Genomic DNA, 20,506 nt, shown 5'->3' with positions numbered 1-20,506 from the left:
CTGTTGTAAGAGAACAACAACTTTAGGCTGATCACCTAAGTCCTCAGAAGTGTGAGAGTAAACCCACAAAAACAAGGGAAGGCTTGAGACCTATCAGGACAAAAATCTTCTGGATAGACAACTGCTAAATGTCTTTTTAGGTAGCCCACACCTCTAACACAGCAGGAGGTTGGCACCAGTGAGCAGACAGCTTTGAGAACCATGCTGACTAAACTCTCATGCAGAGTAGGAGCAAAAAAAAAAAAAAAAAGCAAAGTGAGACAGAACTGAGCAGAATGGAAGGTGGAGATGTCTTAGATGTTAAATGAAAAGTTATAGAAGAATAGAAGACAAGAGAAGTGCTCTTTATAAGAAGGAAAAGATTTTTTTTCACGACTGCCATTTTCCAAGAGCAAAGCAGGTAAGGCATCTAAGGTGGAGAGTGCACCCTGTGCACCCACAAACTTAATCTCCTTACCCATGGGAAACTAAGGGTCACAAAAATAAACTGGAACACCCCAGCCAGTGACTCTCCTGGAAGTGATGGTGGTTCTAGAGGCTTGCTACCTCAACTCAAGGGGAAAATGAGCCGTAGGAAAGGGGAGGTGAAAGGAGTTGCACTGAACTTCTGCCTTCTGAAAAGAATTTTCTAGCAAACACTTGGCATTAATGGTTAAAGGTGGCAAGGGGGGAACCCAAAGCAGAGAACTCCAATTCCCACAAAAATTCAGGGGCAACAGCCCCTAAAAACAAGAAGGCAGCAGCCAAGTTGCAGCTATGTAATTTTAAACCAAAGCAAGTGACAGCCTTTTAACACTTGTTAAGCCTTTTAACACTTGTTTTGGATGGGGGGAGAAAGGGAGGGGAAAATATAACTGAAAACTTGGAAATCCAAGTCCACAGCTGCAGTCTGTACACTCTACCTGGCCTCCCCACAGAAAAGGGAGATACTATGACAGGCTGCACTGCAGTTTGTGGGGGAGCTGCTGTTATGACACTGGCTGGAGTGGAGGCAGCAGAATTTGAAGAGAGACCTGTAGCTGGAGCAGTATAAACATCTGTGGAGGTGGAAACTGTTGCAGAGTTCACCAACACCTGGAAAAGAGTCAAGAGTATTCAACCATCTGCCTCTGCAATTGGCTTTGACAAAGACTATGAAAATACCACACACTTCAAAAATTCTCACTTCACACAAAACCATCTTGTAAATCCTAGCTGTAAAGACACTAACTATCCAAACTCTGAAAACTTTGGCTTGAAAATACCAGTTTAGAGTTGCAGACACCTGCAAGGCATCTTCTGTTTTGCTTGTATTTGCAGGGAATTGCATTCTCTGCTGCCAGAGGCTATGAGGGGTCCCCACAAAGTGTCACAGTCCAAGCAGAGTGGCCACCTCTCTGCAGAGCCACCACAATGAAGTGTGAGATACAGTTCAGAGTACCAGACACTACCTTCTGGGGATAGCTGTAGGAAGCCACTTCATCTGGAGGTGACACCAAGACTGGCCCTTCTTCCTGAAGGGATTCCAAAGCAAAGCATGGTCCATTTCAGGGGCAAAGAAGCGACAAGGCACACACACACCACACCCCTATTTTTTATTTTTAAATTTATGGACTATACACCCAGAGTGTCTTTTGTAGCTCCATTAAACACAGTTTTATTCTAGCATGCTCAGGACTGCTTTCACACCCACTGTGGAGCAGCAGGTGACTAAAGATTTAGTTTCAAATTAAAAAAAAAAAAACTAAATTCCAAGATAAGTTCTACCACAGATGAGATCTCTCCAGTCTCACAGAGGAGGGCTAAGATAGCTGGAATATAACCTGAAGGGTGGCCTGATAAAAGCAAGTGCTGTCTGGAGCAGAGAAAGAAAAGTAAACAGCACTCAAATACACATTCTCTCTTTGCAGAGGGAAAGGTGGAAAATCATTAATGCATCCAGTGTAATTCAGACTGTACTTGCAGACTCAGATAAAACCCTCACCATTCAGAGAGGAAAAGGATATATAAGAAAATAAATGAAATCAACATTCCTTTAAGTCTCTAGCCTACTGTGCATCCAAGAACAGTTTCCATGAATGCCACACGCCTCAAAGATCTCAAACCTGAACAGTCTGTGAGTAAAACTTACCAAGTTTGCTGTAGGTTCTGCTGAACTAAACACTGCTGCAGTTTCACAGTTGGGATCTGGAGGACATAAGCAAAATTAATTAAAAAGAGCTGCACTAAATCTAATCCTTCAGAAACACATAAAAAGCTCATAATTGAGTGCATTACATTCACCAAATGTTCTATCAGTAAAGACTAAACTTTTACTTACCTGAAGATACATAGATATATTCCTCATGAAATTTCCCTACAAGCAAAAGAGAACAGGAAGTTTTGATTCAGGGGAAAAAAAGGGGAAGGCAAAAGAGCTTAAACCTGGAGTTACTGCAATTATACTTTAGTGTATCTATTAATAACCTGCTTTCAGCATCATCTCACTTTGTGTCCTTTAGGAGATGTAAGGAACCTACTTTTGACAATGAAAAGCACATTGACAATCTCTTAACCATTTTTTTGCCTATTAATCCTTTAAGAACTCACCATTTTCACTTGCTTCTTCCTCCTCCTCTAAGGCACTCAGGGTCTGCTTGTTGGATGGAACAGAGTTTGGACCTCTCCTTGCTACCCAAAATGCCCCTGGACCATGGACAATGGGAGCATGGCTACTGTGGCTCTGAAAAGCAAAGTCAGAAGCACACATTTAGAAATAATTTAGAACCTTTCCATGCTCTGTAGACAGAGAAACACACAGAAACAGGTTGGCAGACCCAGCTTGCTGCAACCAAAGCTTACTAGAAGCATCATCTGTGTGTCCATTCTAATACAACAAACATCTCTTTCCTTTTCCTTCTGTTCTACCTTGCACACTTAAGGCAATTCAGAAGCTTTACCATTGTCCTATGCCAGGTAGTCAAGCTGCTCCCTCCCAGAACTCAGCCAGCTTTATCCCAAGCTCTAACAAAGGTGCAAAGGAGGGAGCAAATCCCAGCCAAGGCTGCATAAGGGCATTCATCATTCCAGAGCATTCCCCCCACAACAGCAGCAGATCAGTTCATCCAAACACCGATCACCATGGAGAAAGGTCATCTTCAGTCCCAACTAGTGGAACCAGAAGGTGGCTGCTGGCATAGACAGCAGTGTCTGCACTAGGCTGATCCACATGTGCAACCCTGACTATTTCAGAAAGCAGCGCACCCCAAGGTTTCTCACAGCACTCCTTCAGTTTCTTACATGCCCTTTGCTGCTGCACTGAAATCATTCTTTAGCTGCACCCCAGTTTAAAAGACGAGTTCTCTGAAGGAGGAACACAGGGTTGAGATGCTTAAGTAAAAGAAGGTGAATCACTCTTGTGGTGGCAAAGGTGACACTCAAAACTCTCCTCAGAAGCCACTGGTGACTACAAGATCGATAAAGTGCTCAGAGAGGCTTGAAAGATTTCCAAGGTTGAAACAGAAGTGGTAAGTCAGAAGATTCTCCCACCAGGCCTCTGGCAGAATGGCAGAGTCCTCTGTGAGATGCATCTTTCCCCAGGAAATGTCACATTCCTTTACTAAACAAGACAAGGAAGAGACAGAGAAAAAGCTTTGGCATTGACAATAACAAAGTCACTGAATGAACATGAAAACCTATTCATTAGGAGCTGCAGGCAAGTCTAGCAAAGGGGGAGAAAAAGCCACTGAGCTGTATTGATTTCATGTTGGAAAAAAGAAATTGCAGGATAATGCGTCCTTATTCCTTGGCACTCTTGGAGGAGAAATCAGAGCAAAGATTACAGATCTAGTACATCAGAGCAAAGAAAAAATGACTGGTGCTGAAACAGCCCTAAGCATATTCTCTCTTCCTCATTTAAATATGAGTCTAACAATAGTTCACTGCTTCAACAAGGCAAAATATTCAAACATACCAGGTTGGTTGTGTTTTTTTTAATCTGCTTTCTTATTCAGATACCTAAGTATAAATTGATTTTTTTTAGCATTCAGCTTTGGACTAGGTTTAGGTTACAAATAAAATAAAAAAAAAAAGGCATTTTAAAGTTTAAGAACGCACTTAATCTACAACTCAACAAAAAGACTGCTTTAAGAAAAGTCTAGGTTTGCAATTTTTTCCTGTTTCGGTAGCAGAAGAAACCGTGCCAGGAACAACATGTTAATCCAAAACATCACAACTACAAATTTGTAGGGGAAAAAACCCAGGCTATCACTATCCAGTTTCTGAATCTTGCTCCCCAAATGATAAATTGTAGTGTGGCAAACAAGTGAAAAGCTTTCTCCCACAATGTTTAGAGCTAGACAGATATGCACAGGAGGAAAATATTCTGTTTTCAAACTGCAACAGAAAGGAGAAACATGATTATGTTTATGAAAATATGCTTAAAAGAAAACAAGTGTTGCTACTGAGGATACAAAGAAGGGAATATCTAGAAAAACTGAGGTTCCAGGCAGGTTTTACAGGAACTAGACTAATTTCAGTCTTCCACTGTCAAAAATGCACTCACTGCTAAACCTTACTCCAAGAAAACCAAAAAAACCTGCTGTATATTTGGGCAAAGAATCACTGTGCATTTAGTTTCCCCCTCCTCCTCTCTCTCTGAGAGGCTTCAGCTTACCCTTTGTTCATAACTCATAGGCAGAGCAGGAAAAGCAGTGTCATCTCCTTCGATTTCACAGAAAGTGACAGTTTCCTCTGGCCCCTGGGGCTCCTCGGCAGCCCCTGGCACGAAGCTGTACTGGCACTCCTTGTTCGCGCACGGCAGCGGGCGGCGGCTGCGGCTGTACGAGCTGGGGAGCAAGAGAGGAGCTGAGCAGTCACCACCACCTGCACTTGCACCTGCCTTTGGCTGCTCAGTTTGAACTCAGCTCTTTCTGCAGAGCCCCCAAGAAACCTGCTTTTGCACACTCTGCTGCAAACAAGCAATTCGCACCCCAGCATCCTTGTAGAGCAATTTTTGGTAAAAGAGGTTTGTTGTCACTCACCAGGATAAATTATCATAACTCTGACAGCCTCTCTTCCCTGGGCTGGGGTAGAATGCTATCTGAGGGCCAAGCTGGTATCTTGCCTCTCAGTTGCTCACAAGACTGTTTTTATGTCTTTTTATCCTCCCTGGAGTTAGTACAGCGCTCTTTATTTTGGTTGCTGTTTTGAAGAAGCATTTGAGACTCCCGGGCCAGCACACCAACACGGGACTGGCTGGGAGCAGCCTGTGCTATTAGTGGTTTGTGGACAATATTCTGATGCAGTTCAAGTTTTTTAGAGCTTCCCTTGTTCTCTCTCCAGGTGATATATATATATACCATGTCTATAAAACATGTATATACCCATGCCTACAAAATAGGCAGATCCCCTGAGTTTAAAGGGGAAAAGGTGAAACTACCAGAAGTGCCTGCCAGGTGTAGTTTCACCTGAACAGCACAAGCTCTCTCCCAACCAGTCTGCAGCAAGAGTGAACAGGAAACAAGTGACCAGCTCATGTTTTCAAAGCTTCCTACCTGGGCATGCCGGAGTCACGGTGCTGCCTGGGAGGGTTCTGCTGGTGATAGGGTTTGTAGGGTGCCATGGCTGCAGCTCCCTGGGAGCAGTGGATGGGAGGGAAGCGCCCTGAGGGAGCACTGTGCTGCAGCCGGGGGGGCAGCACTGGCTGTCCCCTGCTGTAAGCCACAGCCATGAACACTTCCTTCCCACGGACCTTCTTGAGCATCCTCTTCCGTGTTTTCATATCCATTTCTGCAGTTTCCATTGAGACAGAAAAGAGATATACACCTTAAACCTGAGTTATGGCCTCAAATGATAAAGTGAGGAATTAATATTTGAACCCATAGAGAAGAAAGCCAGTGGCCTGTTCCAGAAAAAGTGCATTGTAAATATGGACACTACAGACCCTTCTTTAAAAGATCAAGCAGGAATTCTACATGATACAAGCATCTGACATGGGAGTACTTTCCTAGCTTCAGCTGATCTAACCAGTACTCCATGTTAAAGCTTCTTCTCTATGCAGGGTGTGTTTATTTATAGAAGTTAAAAAACATCACAATCTCTCCCTCCAAATTAAATTGAACCCATATTTAAGTGGGTCCCTGGTTCATCCGTGCATCTCTGCTCATGCCAGGTCAGGCAAGCTCTCTGGTTTACTGACATGTCTTTTTAGATGGTTCTCAAGTAGCAAATTTGTTCTGGGCAATTTTGAGCAATACCAAATTTGCTCTGAATTTCAGAGCAAACAGATTTGCTCTTTTGCAAAGTCAAATCCATCCCTGTCTGAAATATAGCTTTCCATCAAACCCCTACAGTGGCCAAGTTTTACATCACAGGGGGAACTGAGTCCCTTCCAATATCCAAAGACTGCTACAGTTACAACTCCCATGAGCAACTCCCCTACTTCCCCAGGGAAGAAATGCTTCTGGAAGCCTTGTACAAACCTATTCCTGAGAAGTGTCCACCTGTTACTTTCTGATAAGCTCCTCTTCTGTTGTGAGCCATATTCCAAGCAAGGACAGGAGCCACTTGTGACACTGGCTTTAAGTTTGCCAAAGGAACTGTGTGCCTGCAGGAAGGACACCCATGTTAGCAGCGCCCCAGGGATACACTCTGCACAATAACATAAGCTGAAGCAACACCAAGACAGAGGAAATAGCTCGTGAAAATAAATAATCTGCTTCTCTGGCACCAAGCACATATTACTGCTACTTGTTTAATAAGAAAAGACAAGCTAGGCTCTAGTTTAAACACTTATTTCCTGGGTCAAGTCTCTCTCCCCTGCCTCCAGACGTACACCTAAAAGCAAGTACACAGAATTTTTGCAGGATGTTGTCAATCCCAGCTTTGGGGGAGGGTGAATAATTGAACAGCAAGGGGGAGAAAGTGATTAGATTCACCAGAAGTGCCAATTATTTTGTTGCTTGGGTACAGCATAAAAACTCCAGAGAAACGTAACAGCAGAGGGCAATTTGCTCTCTGTGAATTAAGCCCAAGCTGTAAAGATCACTTTTACATTCCAGTGAAGGAAGAGCAGTAAGATTTCACACAAAGCATTACAATAATGATTTTGGTCATTAGAAAAAAAATAAAGCCCTCAACCAGAACAAGTTTGAACCTGAAGTCATCACTGCTTACTTTTCTGCCAGCTCCTCAACAAATACAGTCAATGTGTTGCTATCCTGTCCAACTTCCTGGATGTGAGCATTGTAATACTTCTCCCCTGGTTCCAGACGCACCTGGAGAGAGAATAAGGAAAGCTCTAAAAAACTTAAACTGCATCAGAATATTGTCCACAAACCCCTCATAGCAAAGGCTGCTCCCAGCCAGTCCCATGTTAGTGAGCTGGCCCAGGAGTCTCAAATATTTCTTCAAAACTGCAACCAAAATAAAGAGCAGTGTACTAACTTTAGGGAGGATAAAAGACAAAATCAGTCTTGTGAGCAACTGAGAGGCAAGATACCAGCTCCCTAACTTATTTTTATCCCCTGTGCCCAGCAGATAAGTGCCAAGGAAGACTGCTGCTTAAGAACTTGAGGAGAACAGAAGATAAAGTAGGAAAAGGAAAGTTTTGCACAGGAAGAAACAAATCACTGAGTGAATAATTAGCACTACCTTAAAGATTGACTAAAAAAATGTGCCCTCACTACATATGACATCAGAATACAAAGAAAACAGACCTTTCTTTCAGCATCTCCTGTCCAGATCATTCTACTCCTCCCTTTTTAGCTCTTCCCTTTTTATTTTATAAAATATTTTGCTAGTTCACTTTTGAGAAAGAAAAGACTATCCAGAATTGTTGCTTAACCCAAGTGAAAAATCTAGGGACAAATACACCAAAAGCACCCCCTGTGCATTTTAAGCTCTGCCTGGAACTTCCACACTCAGAGAATGTGGATGACTGGTTTACATTGAATCCCCAACCTGCTTTTCTATCAGACTACCAAGTTTAAAGGTAGATCTCAGAAAGAAATTACATTTAAAAGAACACCTACAGGGAAGAGAATTAGAAAAGCATTAGAGAATTCTATGAAGTCAAATGACTTCATTGTTTATCATTGTCCATTTAAAGTAGTTTTAACAGTTGATCATAACTGAGTCTCCTTTGAGTACTGACCTGACACTTATCTCCTAAATAGTACTGTCTCCCAGCAAACACCATGTAGTCAGTTTTTTGAAGCTCTAAAAAGAAATGAATAAATAAATAAATGGGGGGAAAAAAGCCTTTAAGCTACTGTTCTTTCTTCACATATCCTACAAGTACTTCACGACAGCAGCCAACTACAATTTATAGGCCAATGGAGTTAAATATTCCTCTGCATACCTGAATATTCCCTATAGTAACAGTGGAGTAACTCTAGGTGTTCTTACAATAGACCATAACCAGGCTAAGTCACATGAGATCAGCAACAGCCAGATAATGCAGCAAGCAACACTGCTACAACACTGCAGCTTCTGTGGTGGCACAGAGCTAATCCTGCATTTAATATAAATCCTGGAATTAAAAATGTTGGACATCTCTTATCTTGCCAGAGTCCCAGTGGCACCTGGCAAACATGAAATGTCATCCAGGAAAGGCTAACATTGCCTAAAGTCTCCTTGCTGTTAGATTTCAGCTTTTTTTACCTCTGTTCCTTGCCTGGCTTTTCTGCACGTCAATATTCCACACAGATAATTGGTTACCACACTCTGTTCCAAGAATTTTAATGATCCTCATTACTGATTACGCCGTGGTGAAATGCTGGAGTTCTCCAGCATGCAAAGCACTTTGGGTCAGACATCAAGTATCACTTAAAAACTTATCTTTCTTGGTAACTTCTTGCTTTACAGATCAGCCACAGTGAATGCCAAAAAGCAGCCAACCTTTCCCAAGCCATGAGAACCACAAATCTCTGCAGAATGTTCAAGCCCAGGAGGGCTGGGAGGCAGGAGGAAAAACTCATCTGACAGATCTCAATGCTAAATTTGAGATCTTCATTATTATACAATTCTGAGGCCAAAATCGTGCTCTAAAAAGAAGTCTTTGCACACATGCTCTAACAAAAAACTCTCACATTTGAATGCTTTCCAATACAACAGAATGACAACAGAGTTCTGCGCTCTGCTTTGAATCCTGCTATTTCCTGTGTACAGTCAATGAGTAGCAGAGATCAGATTTTTAGCAACCTTGTACCATTATACAGTATCAAAGGCTGGGTATTTTGTGCTTTGAATGGCAGACAGGACACCAAGAACATGTCCTTCCTACAGCTCTCTGCTGGGTTCACCTGTGCCCTTCACTTTTCAGCTGTGAAGAAACAGGTGACAGGACTCAAGATTCATAAATTTAATGCTAACCCTACTACAGGAAGCACTTTTTGGCTTTTCCCTTTCCAAAAGATACCTTTTCTACTGTCCAGCCAAACATCAAACTCCACATTTCGATAGATGGTAGAGTCCAGGGCCTTTAGCACTTTATAAGGAACAGGCATCTTTGGAGGATTTTCTGGAGGCTAAAAACAGAATTGGAATGGAGCATTAACAAGTGCATTTCGTGTGTTCAGCACAGTCTCTATTCTGCCAGCATCTGTGCACCATTTTAAAAAGTACAGATGCTATTTTCCAAAATTTTCACTTCCACTGTATTTCCCTAAAAACTAAAACTCAAGAGTATGAAAACAGATCCAGGCACTCAGGTGCTGAGCAAACTGACTCTGGAAAGCAGAACAGGCTTAAGAGTGACAGCTGGCATTGTTCTGTACTCAAAATTATTCAAAGGAAGCCAACCAGACCAATGATGTCACAGCTTCAAAAGTAAGCGAGCATTTCAGTTATTCTATTTGAAAACTCTGTACAGTTTTCTTGGAGTATTCTGAAGCAATTTATATTATGGTCAAGACAAAAGTGAACTAATTTAAACCATATTCTGGGAAAAACAAATCAGGAAACATCTGCAAAGCTCCATCTTTTGGGGGAAATAAAAATCAGCTAGAGAAAGACTAGAGAATTTCAGAAAGTAAGAGAGACATTTCCAGTTTAAGAGAATCTCAAGGGCAAAACCAAAATACAAGAATATGGAAGAAATAAACCACCTATTAACCAAAAATACATTTTTAGAAAGTGGTAAAGAGGATTTAGCCCTAACAAGGGTAACATCATACAACAGAAAAAAAAAAAAACAAAAAGCAAACCAGAAGGATTTTTCCTGAACTGCCAAACCTTTTGTTCTTCAATGCTTTGTTTGAACTTGGTTTCCTGTGGATTGTCAGCATCGTTGCCTTCCCAGTCGTCCAGTCTAAAACATTGAAAATAAGATTACGAAAGCTACAACACACAATCTCTAGCCAGGATTAATACCACCAACTGTCCAGACAACCTGAAAAAGCACCATGGTGCCATCAAGTGGCACATTTTGGCTTAAACACCAGCAACGTGCAATGCAGTGCAGGACCAGCCTTTTCCAAGCTTTAAGAACTTGACCTTTGCTTGTTCCAATATCCACCCCTAACCAGGGCTTGCATTAGGAAAGGATGAAGGTGATCCCAGTAACTGAATTCTTGCATTGTCAAGGACAAAAAGACACTCTTGTGCCAGGTACCATCAAACCAATGCTGTCTGCAAGCATTCAGAGGCAGCTCTCAAGCCTTTCAGAGCTATGGAGACTTAGAAGAGTAAGTCTCTCATTAAAAAAAAAACAATAAAAAAAGCTCTAATGAATAAGGAGCAATTTTACTTACAAATAAGCTGTCATTTTACAGAGTAACACACAACTATAGCACAGCCTGCAGCAGAGGACAGTCAATCATGTGGCACTTCCCAGCTCCAAGAAAAGCACACTCTCTTCCATGATATACTTGAGCTTTGTGTTTGTGTCATAACATAGGAAAAGAAGAGTTAGCATTCCATAAAATTCATAGAAACTTGGAAAAGTTGTCCTCTGCAAGGTTTTCAGGGTTTGTTTTTTTTTGCTTTCCTCTTACCAGATCCCCTTCCCAACATACTACCTCTTTTCTGATGGATTTCGGGGTACTTTTTCATGGAGACAACCAAAGTTTGCATCCTCACTTCCTACAGCAGCACTGTTTCTGTTCTTCTTGGATCCACTTCGAAACACCTCAACTGCAGACCTTAATTCTTCCTCATCCATGCCAAACACATCTTTGTAGAGGATCTCATATAACACAGCTGAACAAACCAACACAAAGCTCAATAATATGAGATCCATAAAAACTCCTGCAGCTTAAGGCAGGCAGATCTTCAGATATTATCTACTGTTACAAGGCTGTAGTGACATCAAATGCAGTTAAGGACAGGATCATAAAATAACTCAGTTGGGAATAAGGGACCTCTGGAAGTCATTTAGTTCAAAACCCACTTAACAGGTTAGAAAAAAATGAGTCTATGCATAAAAATATACCAGAAGTGAGCTTCCATCTCTCTTCTCCCCACCCCTGAAAATTGAAACAAACCCTGCCTCTAAACATATGAAAACACACAATTCTCTTTCACAGAAAAATGATTTCAAGTTTACCCTGGCAAACGGCAGCATTTTCCTGAAATTGTTTTGTATACACAGAGTCATAATGGCCGTTACCGGAACAACACAGTAAAATCTGGGAAAATTAAAAAAACAAAGTTTTAAGGCTGGAATGATGTAATCCCATCAGTTATGATGAATTCAGTAAATTCTGATATCCTTTTATTCTACAGTTGACACCAACTCACCAAGAAAATAGTAAATATTCTCAATATAAACATGAAAAAGCTGAGCTTTTTTGGAGCTGTAGCATCAGCTCAAAACTGAAATTTAGGTAAAGTGTCTAAGTAACTTTATATCATACAAAGAAAAAAAAATCATCTGTACATCCTGCTATATTGAACGTGAAATAGGAGTTTGTTTCCAAGACCACCATTTGCTCAGGAGGTAAAATAAACACAACCCATTGCATGCAGCACCCCAAGACACACTATCCCAAGAGTCAAAGGCACATTTCATCCTTCTCTGCCTGCAAGACTAAAAGAGCATTTACTTCTCTAGTCCTTAAAACCTTGCTTTTAAGAAGCAGAAGAGATGCTTTCTGCATCACAGGCATTGACACATCACGTAAACATGTGCCACCAAACTTCTTGGCACACAACCACAGCCAACTGCAATGGGCAGGAGCCCTGAGGCAGCTGTCAGCACACTGCCAGCGAGGATGCTTCCCAGAAAACCAGCTCCCAGAAGGAGCCCAGATGCCAGGACTCTCAATTCTGGGTGCTCTGTGGATTCTGCCAACAAAAGCTCTCCTCTTGTGGTGAGGAGGAGCAACACCAGAAGGAGCTGCTGCCCAAACTCAACAGTGTAATGCCAGACAGCTGCCAACATTAATGAGAGTTCTGGTGGGAAAGCCTCGAGCACTTAGACCATGCTGTTTGATTTTTAAACTCAGCTCATTTTGGAATTAAATTAAGCTACACAGGAAACTGTGTAGATGAAGAAAAAAAGCACATGTAATGAAGACAACAATGCTCATCAACAGATCAGTAACAGCTGCAGCAGCACAGGTTCAGAGCAGACTGGCCACCTTGGCAAATCCAGCAGCCCACACTGAAATCCACACCGCAGCAGCTTCACTGGCATCATGAAGTAGCCACATAATTGTGCACCCACATCTACACAGCTCCAGAGGGGTCAGATGCAAGGTAATACACACTATTTGTCCTTTATGCTCCCTTTTGCCCCTATCAGCAGCAGTGCTCATGTAGATAAGCTGTTCCAATAACTCTCACTCTGAACTGGGATCAGTTTGTAGGTCACAAAAATCAATCTATTTGTTACAATCATCCCTTCCCATTAACGTCCCCTTTTCAGGGAAAAAATTGCACAACTCATCCAGCTTCAGGGAAAGCAAGGAAACAGATTGGCAGGGGAACAGCAGGAAACTGCCCTCACTTCTACTGACCTTGTCTTCAAAGCCATTGTCTGTAGCACATGTGGGGGGCTTCCCGGGGTACCGGTACACAATGAAGTCTCGCCTAGGTAAGCAGAGGGAAAACAAGACTTGTAAGAGCACACTCTCAGTAGAACGTTATGAAGAAGTTTCCAGGGAGCAGTTTAGAGCTGTTGGTTTACAGAAAAATCAAGCAAAGCATTTTCCCTGATAAATGAATGCTACCATAAAGGAATAGCCAGATGAGAAAACCTATCTTGAGGGGAAAACAAAAATTATCTGTGAAAGACTATGATGTTTACCCACAGATTAAGTCAAGTACTTATACTTACAGAAGGGTGCTCAGACACTAAGACTATTCAGTCTAAGTGATTTAGGCACTCTGCAAAAGGACTAGAACCTCAGTGCAGGGAGCTAGCAATTCCTTACAAACTTCAGTTGTTCCTTTAGTACTGGGACAGAGTGAGCCTGCAAAAGGGAGCTTCTGTCTCCTACCACTAGAGAGCCAGACTGCTTTTTACAATTGGCATAATTTAATTAGCTTAATTCAGCACCTACACGGCTCTGTGTTACCTCTGAAATAAAGAGCAGTGTTCACACACCAGGTAGGGCAGGTATTCCTCACTGCTGGAGCTTTCAAGAACACCTACATGAGTTTTAGCCATGCTTGTAACTACCACACAATGTCTGCACTGCACACAGCTCCTCAGTTTTGCCCATTTTTCAGTCTTCAGCCACTAGAAGCAAACACCTGACATTCAAGTTTAGTATCAGCAAAAAGATAACAAACAAGCATCTCTGGAAACTGACCCTGCCCTCAATCCCCATTAGAACAGGGGCTGTGATGGCACCATTTACATGTCAGTTAAGTTTTTTAGGGAAGCATTTTTCATCCTGTTTCATACATTCACCTCTCAGTGGCAAACACACAAAGTTTTGAGGCCAGAATCCCCACACCAAGGGCAAAACAAAGTAAACCTTAAGAAAGAGGTACGTACTTGTACATCATTGATAAAGCACTTATTTCCAGCTGGCCAGCACTTTCCTATGCAATATGATGAGATTATGTGAGATAGCAGAAGAATCTAAACATCAACAATTATATTCTACATTTCTGTAGTATTAAAATTCTCTACTATTAAAATACCTGTTCAAAATCATCAGTTTGTTAAAGGAATAATGCCCTGAAAGTTGAGATACAAGGATTTGGGGGAGAGGGAGGTAAAAGGAGTCTGCTACATGGGGTGGCCACAATTACCAAAATTTTTAAGACTAAGCTGATCCAAGACATCACTTTAGATACTTTTTTTTTTAAACCCACATTTGTTTCAGAAGCTGCTGCACTCACCAAGGTTACTGGTTAAAGACTAAAGAAATAGAAGTCTGAACAGTAAAGGAAGAAGCAGGGGATTTTAAAGCCTGATAGACAATTCATTTAAGGTACACTCCACATATTTAGTTTTTTTCTTCTTAAAGAACTACAGTTATGAATAAGCTTTTATTGTCCAGCCTGCAGAGACTGGACTGCTCCTTTGCACCCATGCAAATTCCCTACTAAAACTGGTATTGTTTATACAGGTACACTTTATTCACATTTATCAGTACAAACCCTAAGTGTTAATTATGTAATTGACTCCCCAAGATTTGAGTCTATCTCAAAAAAAAACCCTCAAACAACCACATTTCAAAAAACTAACTAACTACCTAAACAACTTCCTGTTCTAGTCTCTTCAAATTTAAATCTCTTAATAAGTCTCAAATCAGGCTTACCTTTGGATCTCCTAGTCGTTCTAGGTATTTCTCAAATGAGCCTTCCACATACTTTAAAAACAAAATAAAGAAGAAAACAGATATAAAAACTTGGGCAGTTGGAAAACAAAGTTAAAATTAAACCTAAACACTACTTAATAGCTACCAGCTGTTGATTTGGAGGGGGCAAGGCACATAGAACATAGGAATGATTTGGGGTATCAATGTGATAATACCAAGAGATCCTAAAAAATATTAAGAATACGAGTCCAAGTAATATTCAAGTTCCTCCTAGATGAACTTGATGATTCAAGATCATCATTAGATGAAGCACTTAAATGTGCTTAAAATAGCACTTAAATAAAGCACCAATCATAGATTAGATGAAGCACTTAAATGTGACTAGAGGGAAAACAAAGAAAAACCCCAAAACACATCAAAACCCTACAATACCACACTGCACACACACCAACTGCCACAAACAAAACCAACCAAAAACCATACCTCAAAACTCCACGACTTTACATAATTATTCCAGAATTTCCCACCATCTTTTGGTATTAATTTCTTGCTCCAAAAACCTACACATTTCCCATCTCCTAAATTCTGTAATGGTCACTTCACAGAGAATATACTACACAAAAAACTTGCCCCTAAGTTCACTACTAAGGTTTTAGTAACTTGCTTATGTTCGGAACTTCAGAACCAAAGTCAAATATAACTTGTGTAACTGCAACTCAACAAAAGGAAGCAGCCCCCCTGTCATTTCTCCTTTCTTTCAAGCATCAAGCGTGACAAACCATCGTGTTCCCAGTGCTAAACCACTGACCCCCTCCCACACACCCAGCTCAGACACAGAGCTCATGGTACTTACGGATTCAAACCTCGACTGGTGCTGCCTCATAAACGAGACGCAAGCTTTCCTAACTTCTGCGTGATGAATTTGAGATGAAAACAGCTGGGAAAATAACGGTAACAAAGGAGAAAACGTCAAGAGTTTAACTCACGCCTCGCGTTAGGCATGGATTCTCCGGTCTAACGCCACCACCAGGCGGTGCAGAGGCTTGGGGCACCTGGGGACACCTGAACCTGAGGGGAGCCCAAGCGCCCGGAGCCGGTCGCACCGATCCCCACACACATTCCCAGCCATCCCCAGCCATCCCTCCGCCACCTCCTCGCTCTGGGCTCACGGCCGGGTCTCCAGGAGCTCTCTGGGGGCACCCCCGGCCCGCCCCGGGCCTGAGGCGTCCCGGCTGCCCCCAGCCCGGCCGGCTGCGCACCTGCTCGGAGACGGCTCGGAAGAGGCAGGAGGCGTCCTTGGCCGTCATCTTGCGGTACAGCCCCAGGCTGCCCAGGTACTCGTCCATGGCCACCTCACTGAAGGACTTCTGCCCGAAGTACTTCTTGGAGCCTTTGTGCATCTTCCCGGCCGGGGCGGCTGAGGCGGGCGCAGAGACGCGGGCGAGGCGCGAGGCGCCGGGCGCGCGGCCGCCGCTAATGAGGCGCCGCTAATGAGGCACCGCGCCCACCTGCGGGACGGGACAGCCCGGCCCGGGCCCCGGCTCCGGCCCCTCGGAGCCCGCCGGGGCTGCCCCCGCCGGGGCCATTTTAGGTTGTTTTAGGACAGTTTTTAGAGTGCTCGGCGCCCGGTGTGGGTGCGCATCCCAAGCCGTGGGAAGCGGCTCCTCCCGCATCTGCCTTGGCTGAGCTCGCTTCTTCATCGCTCGGCTGCGGAGAACGAGCGCGAACATCGCTCCGGTGGTTATCCAGGATTCCCTCTGCGCTCCCGGGCTGCAGGCGAGTTGCTAGCAGTGGGTTTGAAATAACTCCTTAGAAATCGTTAAGAGAGTGAAGAATCTTAGTGGGTCCTAATCGAGTATTTGGGGCAAACTTTGGGGAATTGGCAAAACTGAGCCTTGCACAGCCGTGCGGCCTGATTTATTCCACCTGTGGCCCTTTGTGTTTGATGTGAATGCTTCTATGTGCATTTAACTTCCTCATGAAAATTGTACTTAGACATCAGATGGGCCAATTCAGGAGTTTAATTTTCTTGTTTTAAACAACAAAAGCAACACCCCCCGATAATGTCCTTGTAGGAAGGGCAATTAGCACCAATTATGCATTTCTAAAGTTCTAGAGCATTAGAAGCCTAAGAACAAGCATGAAGATTTTAAAGTTTAAACCCCCTTTGCTTTTCAAAATATTTACTTGAAGAAATCGATGTAACACATCGTTGTCAAATTCGATACTCTAAATGGGAGGCTCTGATCAGCATCAAAGAATCCCAGAATGGCTTGGGTTGGCAGGAACCCTAAAGTCCATCTGGTTTCAACTCCCCTGCCCTGGGCAGGGACACCTTCTAATGTTCCAGGTTGCTCCAAGCCCTGTCCAGCCTGGCCTTGGACACTTCCAGAAATCCAGGGGCAGACACAGCTTCTCTGGGAACCTGTGCCAGGGCCTGCCCACCCTCCCAGGGGAGAATTTCTTCCTTACATGTAATCTAAATAGGAAACACTGGGTGTGCAGAAGTCCAAAGTGATGGGTTATGATGGGGTAACACCGTGCAAAAGGAGCGATTGCATTGCCAAGCCCATTCCTGTCCTTTGTTTTGGTTTGTGGGTGAATCACCCAAACAAAGGGCAGCAGGTCTGCAGCTCGTGACTTTTTATCACCCGGATGCATCACATGCCTTTCTCCCTTTTGAGGATTAAATAGCTCACTTTTAAGCGCTCTTTTCAGTGCTTTTGTAAACACATGAACCAACAGCTGAAGGCATCTGCAGGACATCACAGGAACATCAACAAAGACCATTTATTTCCACCTGTATTTGGCAAAAAAGGTCAAGAGACCACAATGGATATGCCATGCCTATGAAGGAGTAGTTTAGCTTGTCCCCATTAGTGGAATTTTGTGATAGAAATATGTCTGTCCATGCCACAAGACAGCTCATACTCCCTCCTTATTGGCATTGTACTCTTTTATGCATAAATCTGAATGAGTTTGACACTAAATTGGAAGCCATTTAATATCAGCCAATATTAAATGATATTTTCTTTGAGTGTTTGGCCCAGTTGCAGATCTTAAGTAGAGGAGATGAGACATTTTATTCCAACTTTTTTATTTCTGTGTTTTGTTTATTGTAACCCAAAAACTTTATCCAAGAATGAAGCAAACTTTTCTGGCTGTCCAGGAGGAAAAGGTTTCAAAGCTGACAAGTCCATCGACTGCAGCGTCTTCACAAGAGTGCTGTAAAAACAGACCAAAAGCAAAAATTAAAGAAGAGCCATCCCATAGGAAATTTTTAAATACAGTTTTCTTTCTATGCATCCATACATAATTCTTTAGCATGGAAATATTAAATAAGGATATGTGTGGAAAGGAAGAGAATGCACAAGAGCAGCAGGCCCCAGCCAGCACTGGCTCCTAGGGAGCATTGCTGAGAACACACTTCCATCAGCTTTCTGAGACAAACTCAACTTTTAAACTTTTTAATCTTCTGTGGTTGCAATGCTGGGAGACTGAACAAGATCTGAGGCTCTGCTCCATAAACCATAGGAGGAAATCCATCCTATGTGAACACATGGCAGAGTTCTCCCCTGATCACAGAGCCAGAAAGAACAGCTACATCAATCTGTTACTTGCTATTATCAGGCTGCAAATAAGGCTCAAATGCTTGCCAGTGCCCAACACAAAGAAATAAAAATTCCAAAGCTGACAGAAGCACTAAGATAATGAGTTTAAGAAACTTGCTCAATTTAAATGAATGCCAGGCCTGGTCTGTTCAGAAAGCTCTTCTGAAACATATGAAACTCTGCTTGCAGAGCAAAGGAACAAGATGCAGACTAAGTAATGGGAGTTACATTTTTTCTGCCTTCAGTTTAAAAGTCATATTTTATTTTTAGAGTGGAGTCAATCACAAGTAAAGAGAAAACAGTATGATACAGTCAAAACCAGGAGAAGAAATAAACCCAACAGGAATAATGATGAACTTTAAAAAAAGGAGCTAGGGGTTTTGGTGATGGTGGGATTTTTTCATGCATTGTTTGTTTGTGAGGTGGGGTTTTTTTGGTGTGTTTTTGTTTGTTTAGTTTGGGTTTTTCTCCTGAAGTGACAGGTGAAATTCCTTGTCAGAGGGTATGGTGGATTCAGGAAGTTTGGTTAAAAGGGCAGCCTGAATGAGTACTTGAAGACAGAGGTACTTAAAGTTACAAACCAGAAAACATCTGATTTATTAATCCCCTGAATCCAATTGTTTTTCTTTTTTTAATCTAAATACATGTTACCTCAAATGGAAAAAAAAACAACTAGAAGAGGTCGTGGTCAAAAGGCTTGGTAAGTGCGGTAAATTTCTACCTAGTGTTAGTCTGTTCACTCCGGAAAATGTAATATCCAGATGGAGATTACAGAGAAGGATGTAAATTTCCTTGTTGCATTCTCAGCTGTGCAGTCACATGGACTGAATGCTCTTGCCCAGCAGGAACAGCCCCAGCAGCTCCATACCTGCAGTTACAGTAGAGGACATAGCCATCTCTGTGCAGCTGTTTGGCCAGCTCAAGCTGATGGTTGTTCATCAGCTTGTCATTTATTACTACTATTAGTGGTTTTCCTTTCTCTAGAGTCTCCAGGCAGCTACCAGCACCTACGAGAGAAACAGAAAACGTGGTGAGAGATCAGATATCCCCCTGCATGCTGCTGAAACAGGGGAGCCTCTTGAACAACCCAACTCTAGCTGTGGACCTCAGCACTCCCAGCCAGCCCACCCCTGGCCGGAGACCTCATCCCACGGAGCTCCCGCAGCCCCAGAAGCAGCCGGGCTGTACCTGCGTGGCTGATGACCAGGTCTGCTCCCTGCAGGTCCTCAGCCAGCGAGTCCTTGAATCGGAACGCTTCCACCGCCACGGCCGGGCTGCTGCTGGGCTGCGGCAGCGAGCCCCGGCCCACCTGCAGCACCAGCTTCTGGTACCCGCGGCTCTGCAGCGCCTGCGGGCACGGGACCGGTGAATGGAGGGGATAACGGGGTGGGGGAGATGGTGGGGAGGGGGAATGATGGGGAGATGCGGGGTAGAGGGATGAAGAGAGAGATGGAGAAGAGGGGGATGACGGGGGTGGAATGAAGGGGATGAGGCGGGGATAGAGAGGGTGTGTGAGGGGTGTGCCCAGCTCCCGACAGCCCCGGCCCCGGTACCGCTGCCCCCTCCCCGTCCCACCCCGCGCCACAGGCCGTCCCTCCCCTTCCTCCGCCAACGCTTCACGCTTCTTCCCCGGGCACCCCCGAACGGCCCCGGCGCCCTCAGGCACCCGGGACGCGGCAGGGAGGGCGGGGCAGCTTGTAGCGCGCAGGCGCCAGCCCCGGGAGGGCAGGCCCGGCCGGGCCCGGTGCCGGTGTCTCGGCCGGCTGACCTGTAGCGCGGGCGGGGAGCTGGCTGTGGCGATCAGCTCGTCGAAGCTGGTGGTGCCCACGGTGACGAACACGGACTTCATGGCCGCCGGGACGGGACGGGCTGGCCCCGGGGCCGCCAGGGGGCGCCGCGCGCCCGCGCACAGCTCCCGAAATGGCGGCCGTGCTGAGGGGAGGGACGGGGCGGGCGGGAACGCCTCCTTCCCTCACGGGCCCGGCCCTCCCTGTCCTTCCCTGTCCCTCCTTGTCCCTACTTGTTCCTCCCTGTCCGCTGTCGCGGCTTCTCTTCACGGGTGTTCCCCTATCCGCCCGTTTCGGCGGGGCTGGTGCCACTGCGCCGTGGGGTTCTCCCTCACGGTGCCACACCAGCAGGGATGGTGGCCGCTCTAACGAGCCCACTGTCCGGCAGCGTTTAGAGGCTGTTTCAGGCTTTTAGAATTTAAAGGAGAAG

General features: G+C 44.1%; 2 protein-coding genes across 4 annotated transcripts; both read right to left on the bottom strand.

Annotated features, from left to right (window-relative positions):
- Positions 1-1,325: 1,325 nt before the first annotated feature.
- On the bottom strand, positions 1,326-16,078 carry LOC115914996 (putative bifunctional UDP-N-acetylglucosamine transferase and deubiquitinase ALG13). Its single transcript, XM_030967905.1, is given in 18 exon segments — positions 1,326-1,493; positions 2,111-2,166; positions 2,300-2,335; positions 2,569-2,701; positions 4,634-4,805; positions 5,001-5,114; positions 5,514-5,748; positions 6,441-6,565; positions 7,135-7,235; positions 8,114-8,178; positions 9,380-9,488; positions 10,195-10,270; positions 10,980-11,160; positions 11,507-11,588; positions 12,921-12,993; positions 13,482-13,645; positions 14,679-14,729; positions 15,782-16,078. Coding segments are annotated over 18 exon segments (2,238 nt in total).
- A 1,680-nt stretch (positions 16,079-17,758) lies between these two features.
- LOC115914814 (UDP-N-acetylglucosamine transferase subunit ALG13 homolog) lies at positions 17,759-20,234 on the bottom strand. 3 transcript variants are annotated; one of them, XM_030967588.1, is made up of 4 exons: positions 20,058-20,234; positions 19,478-19,637; positions 19,158-19,296; positions 17,759-17,903 (listed from the first exon to the last, which is right to left on the bottom strand). In XM_030967588.1, exons 1-4 carry the CDS (start codon positions 20,136-20,138, stop codon positions 17,792-17,794), a joined length of 492 nt encoding a protein of 163 aa, XP_030823448.1. In that variant the 5' UTR covers positions 20,139-20,234; the 3' UTR covers positions 17,759-17,791. The 3 variants fall into 3 exon arrangements, with proteins under 3 accessions (XP_030823448.1, XP_030823450.1, XP_030823449.1); XM_030967590.1 differs by lacking the exon at positions 20,058-20,234 and adding an exon at positions 19,865-19,977 and having other exon boundaries at positions 17,769-17,903; XM_030967589.1 differs by lacking the exon at positions 19,478-19,637 and having other exon boundaries at positions 17,769-17,903; positions 20,058-20,160.
- Positions 20,235-20,506: the final 272 nt, after the last annotated feature.

The sequence above is a fragment of the Camarhynchus parvulus genome, chromosome 4A, assembly GCF_901933205.1.
Source record: "Camarhynchus parvulus chromosome 4A, STF_HiC, whole genome shotgun sequence".
NCBI lineage: Eukaryota > Metazoa > Chordata > Aves > Passeriformes > Thraupidae > Camarhynchus > Camarhynchus parvulus.
This window is presented reverse-complemented; position numbering and strand designations above follow the sequence as displayed.

What these genes read in the sequence shown, in the direction of transcription:
- LOC115914814 (XM_030967588.1), bottom strand. Translation starts at nt 20,138, where the DNA reads ATGAAGTCCGTGTTCGTCACCGTGGGCACCACCAGCTTCGACGAGCTG. An exon ending in GCTCCCCGCCCGCGCTACAG is followed by an intron (nt 19,638 to 20,057) that starts GTCAGCCGGCCG and finishes CCGTGCCCGCAG; the next exon opens with GCGCTGCAGAGCCGCGGGTA. An exon ending in GTCCTCTACTGTAACTGCAG is followed by an intron (nt 17,904 to 19,157) that starts GTATGGAGCTGC and finishes CTGTTTTTACAG; the next exon opens with CACTCTTGTGAAGACGCTGC.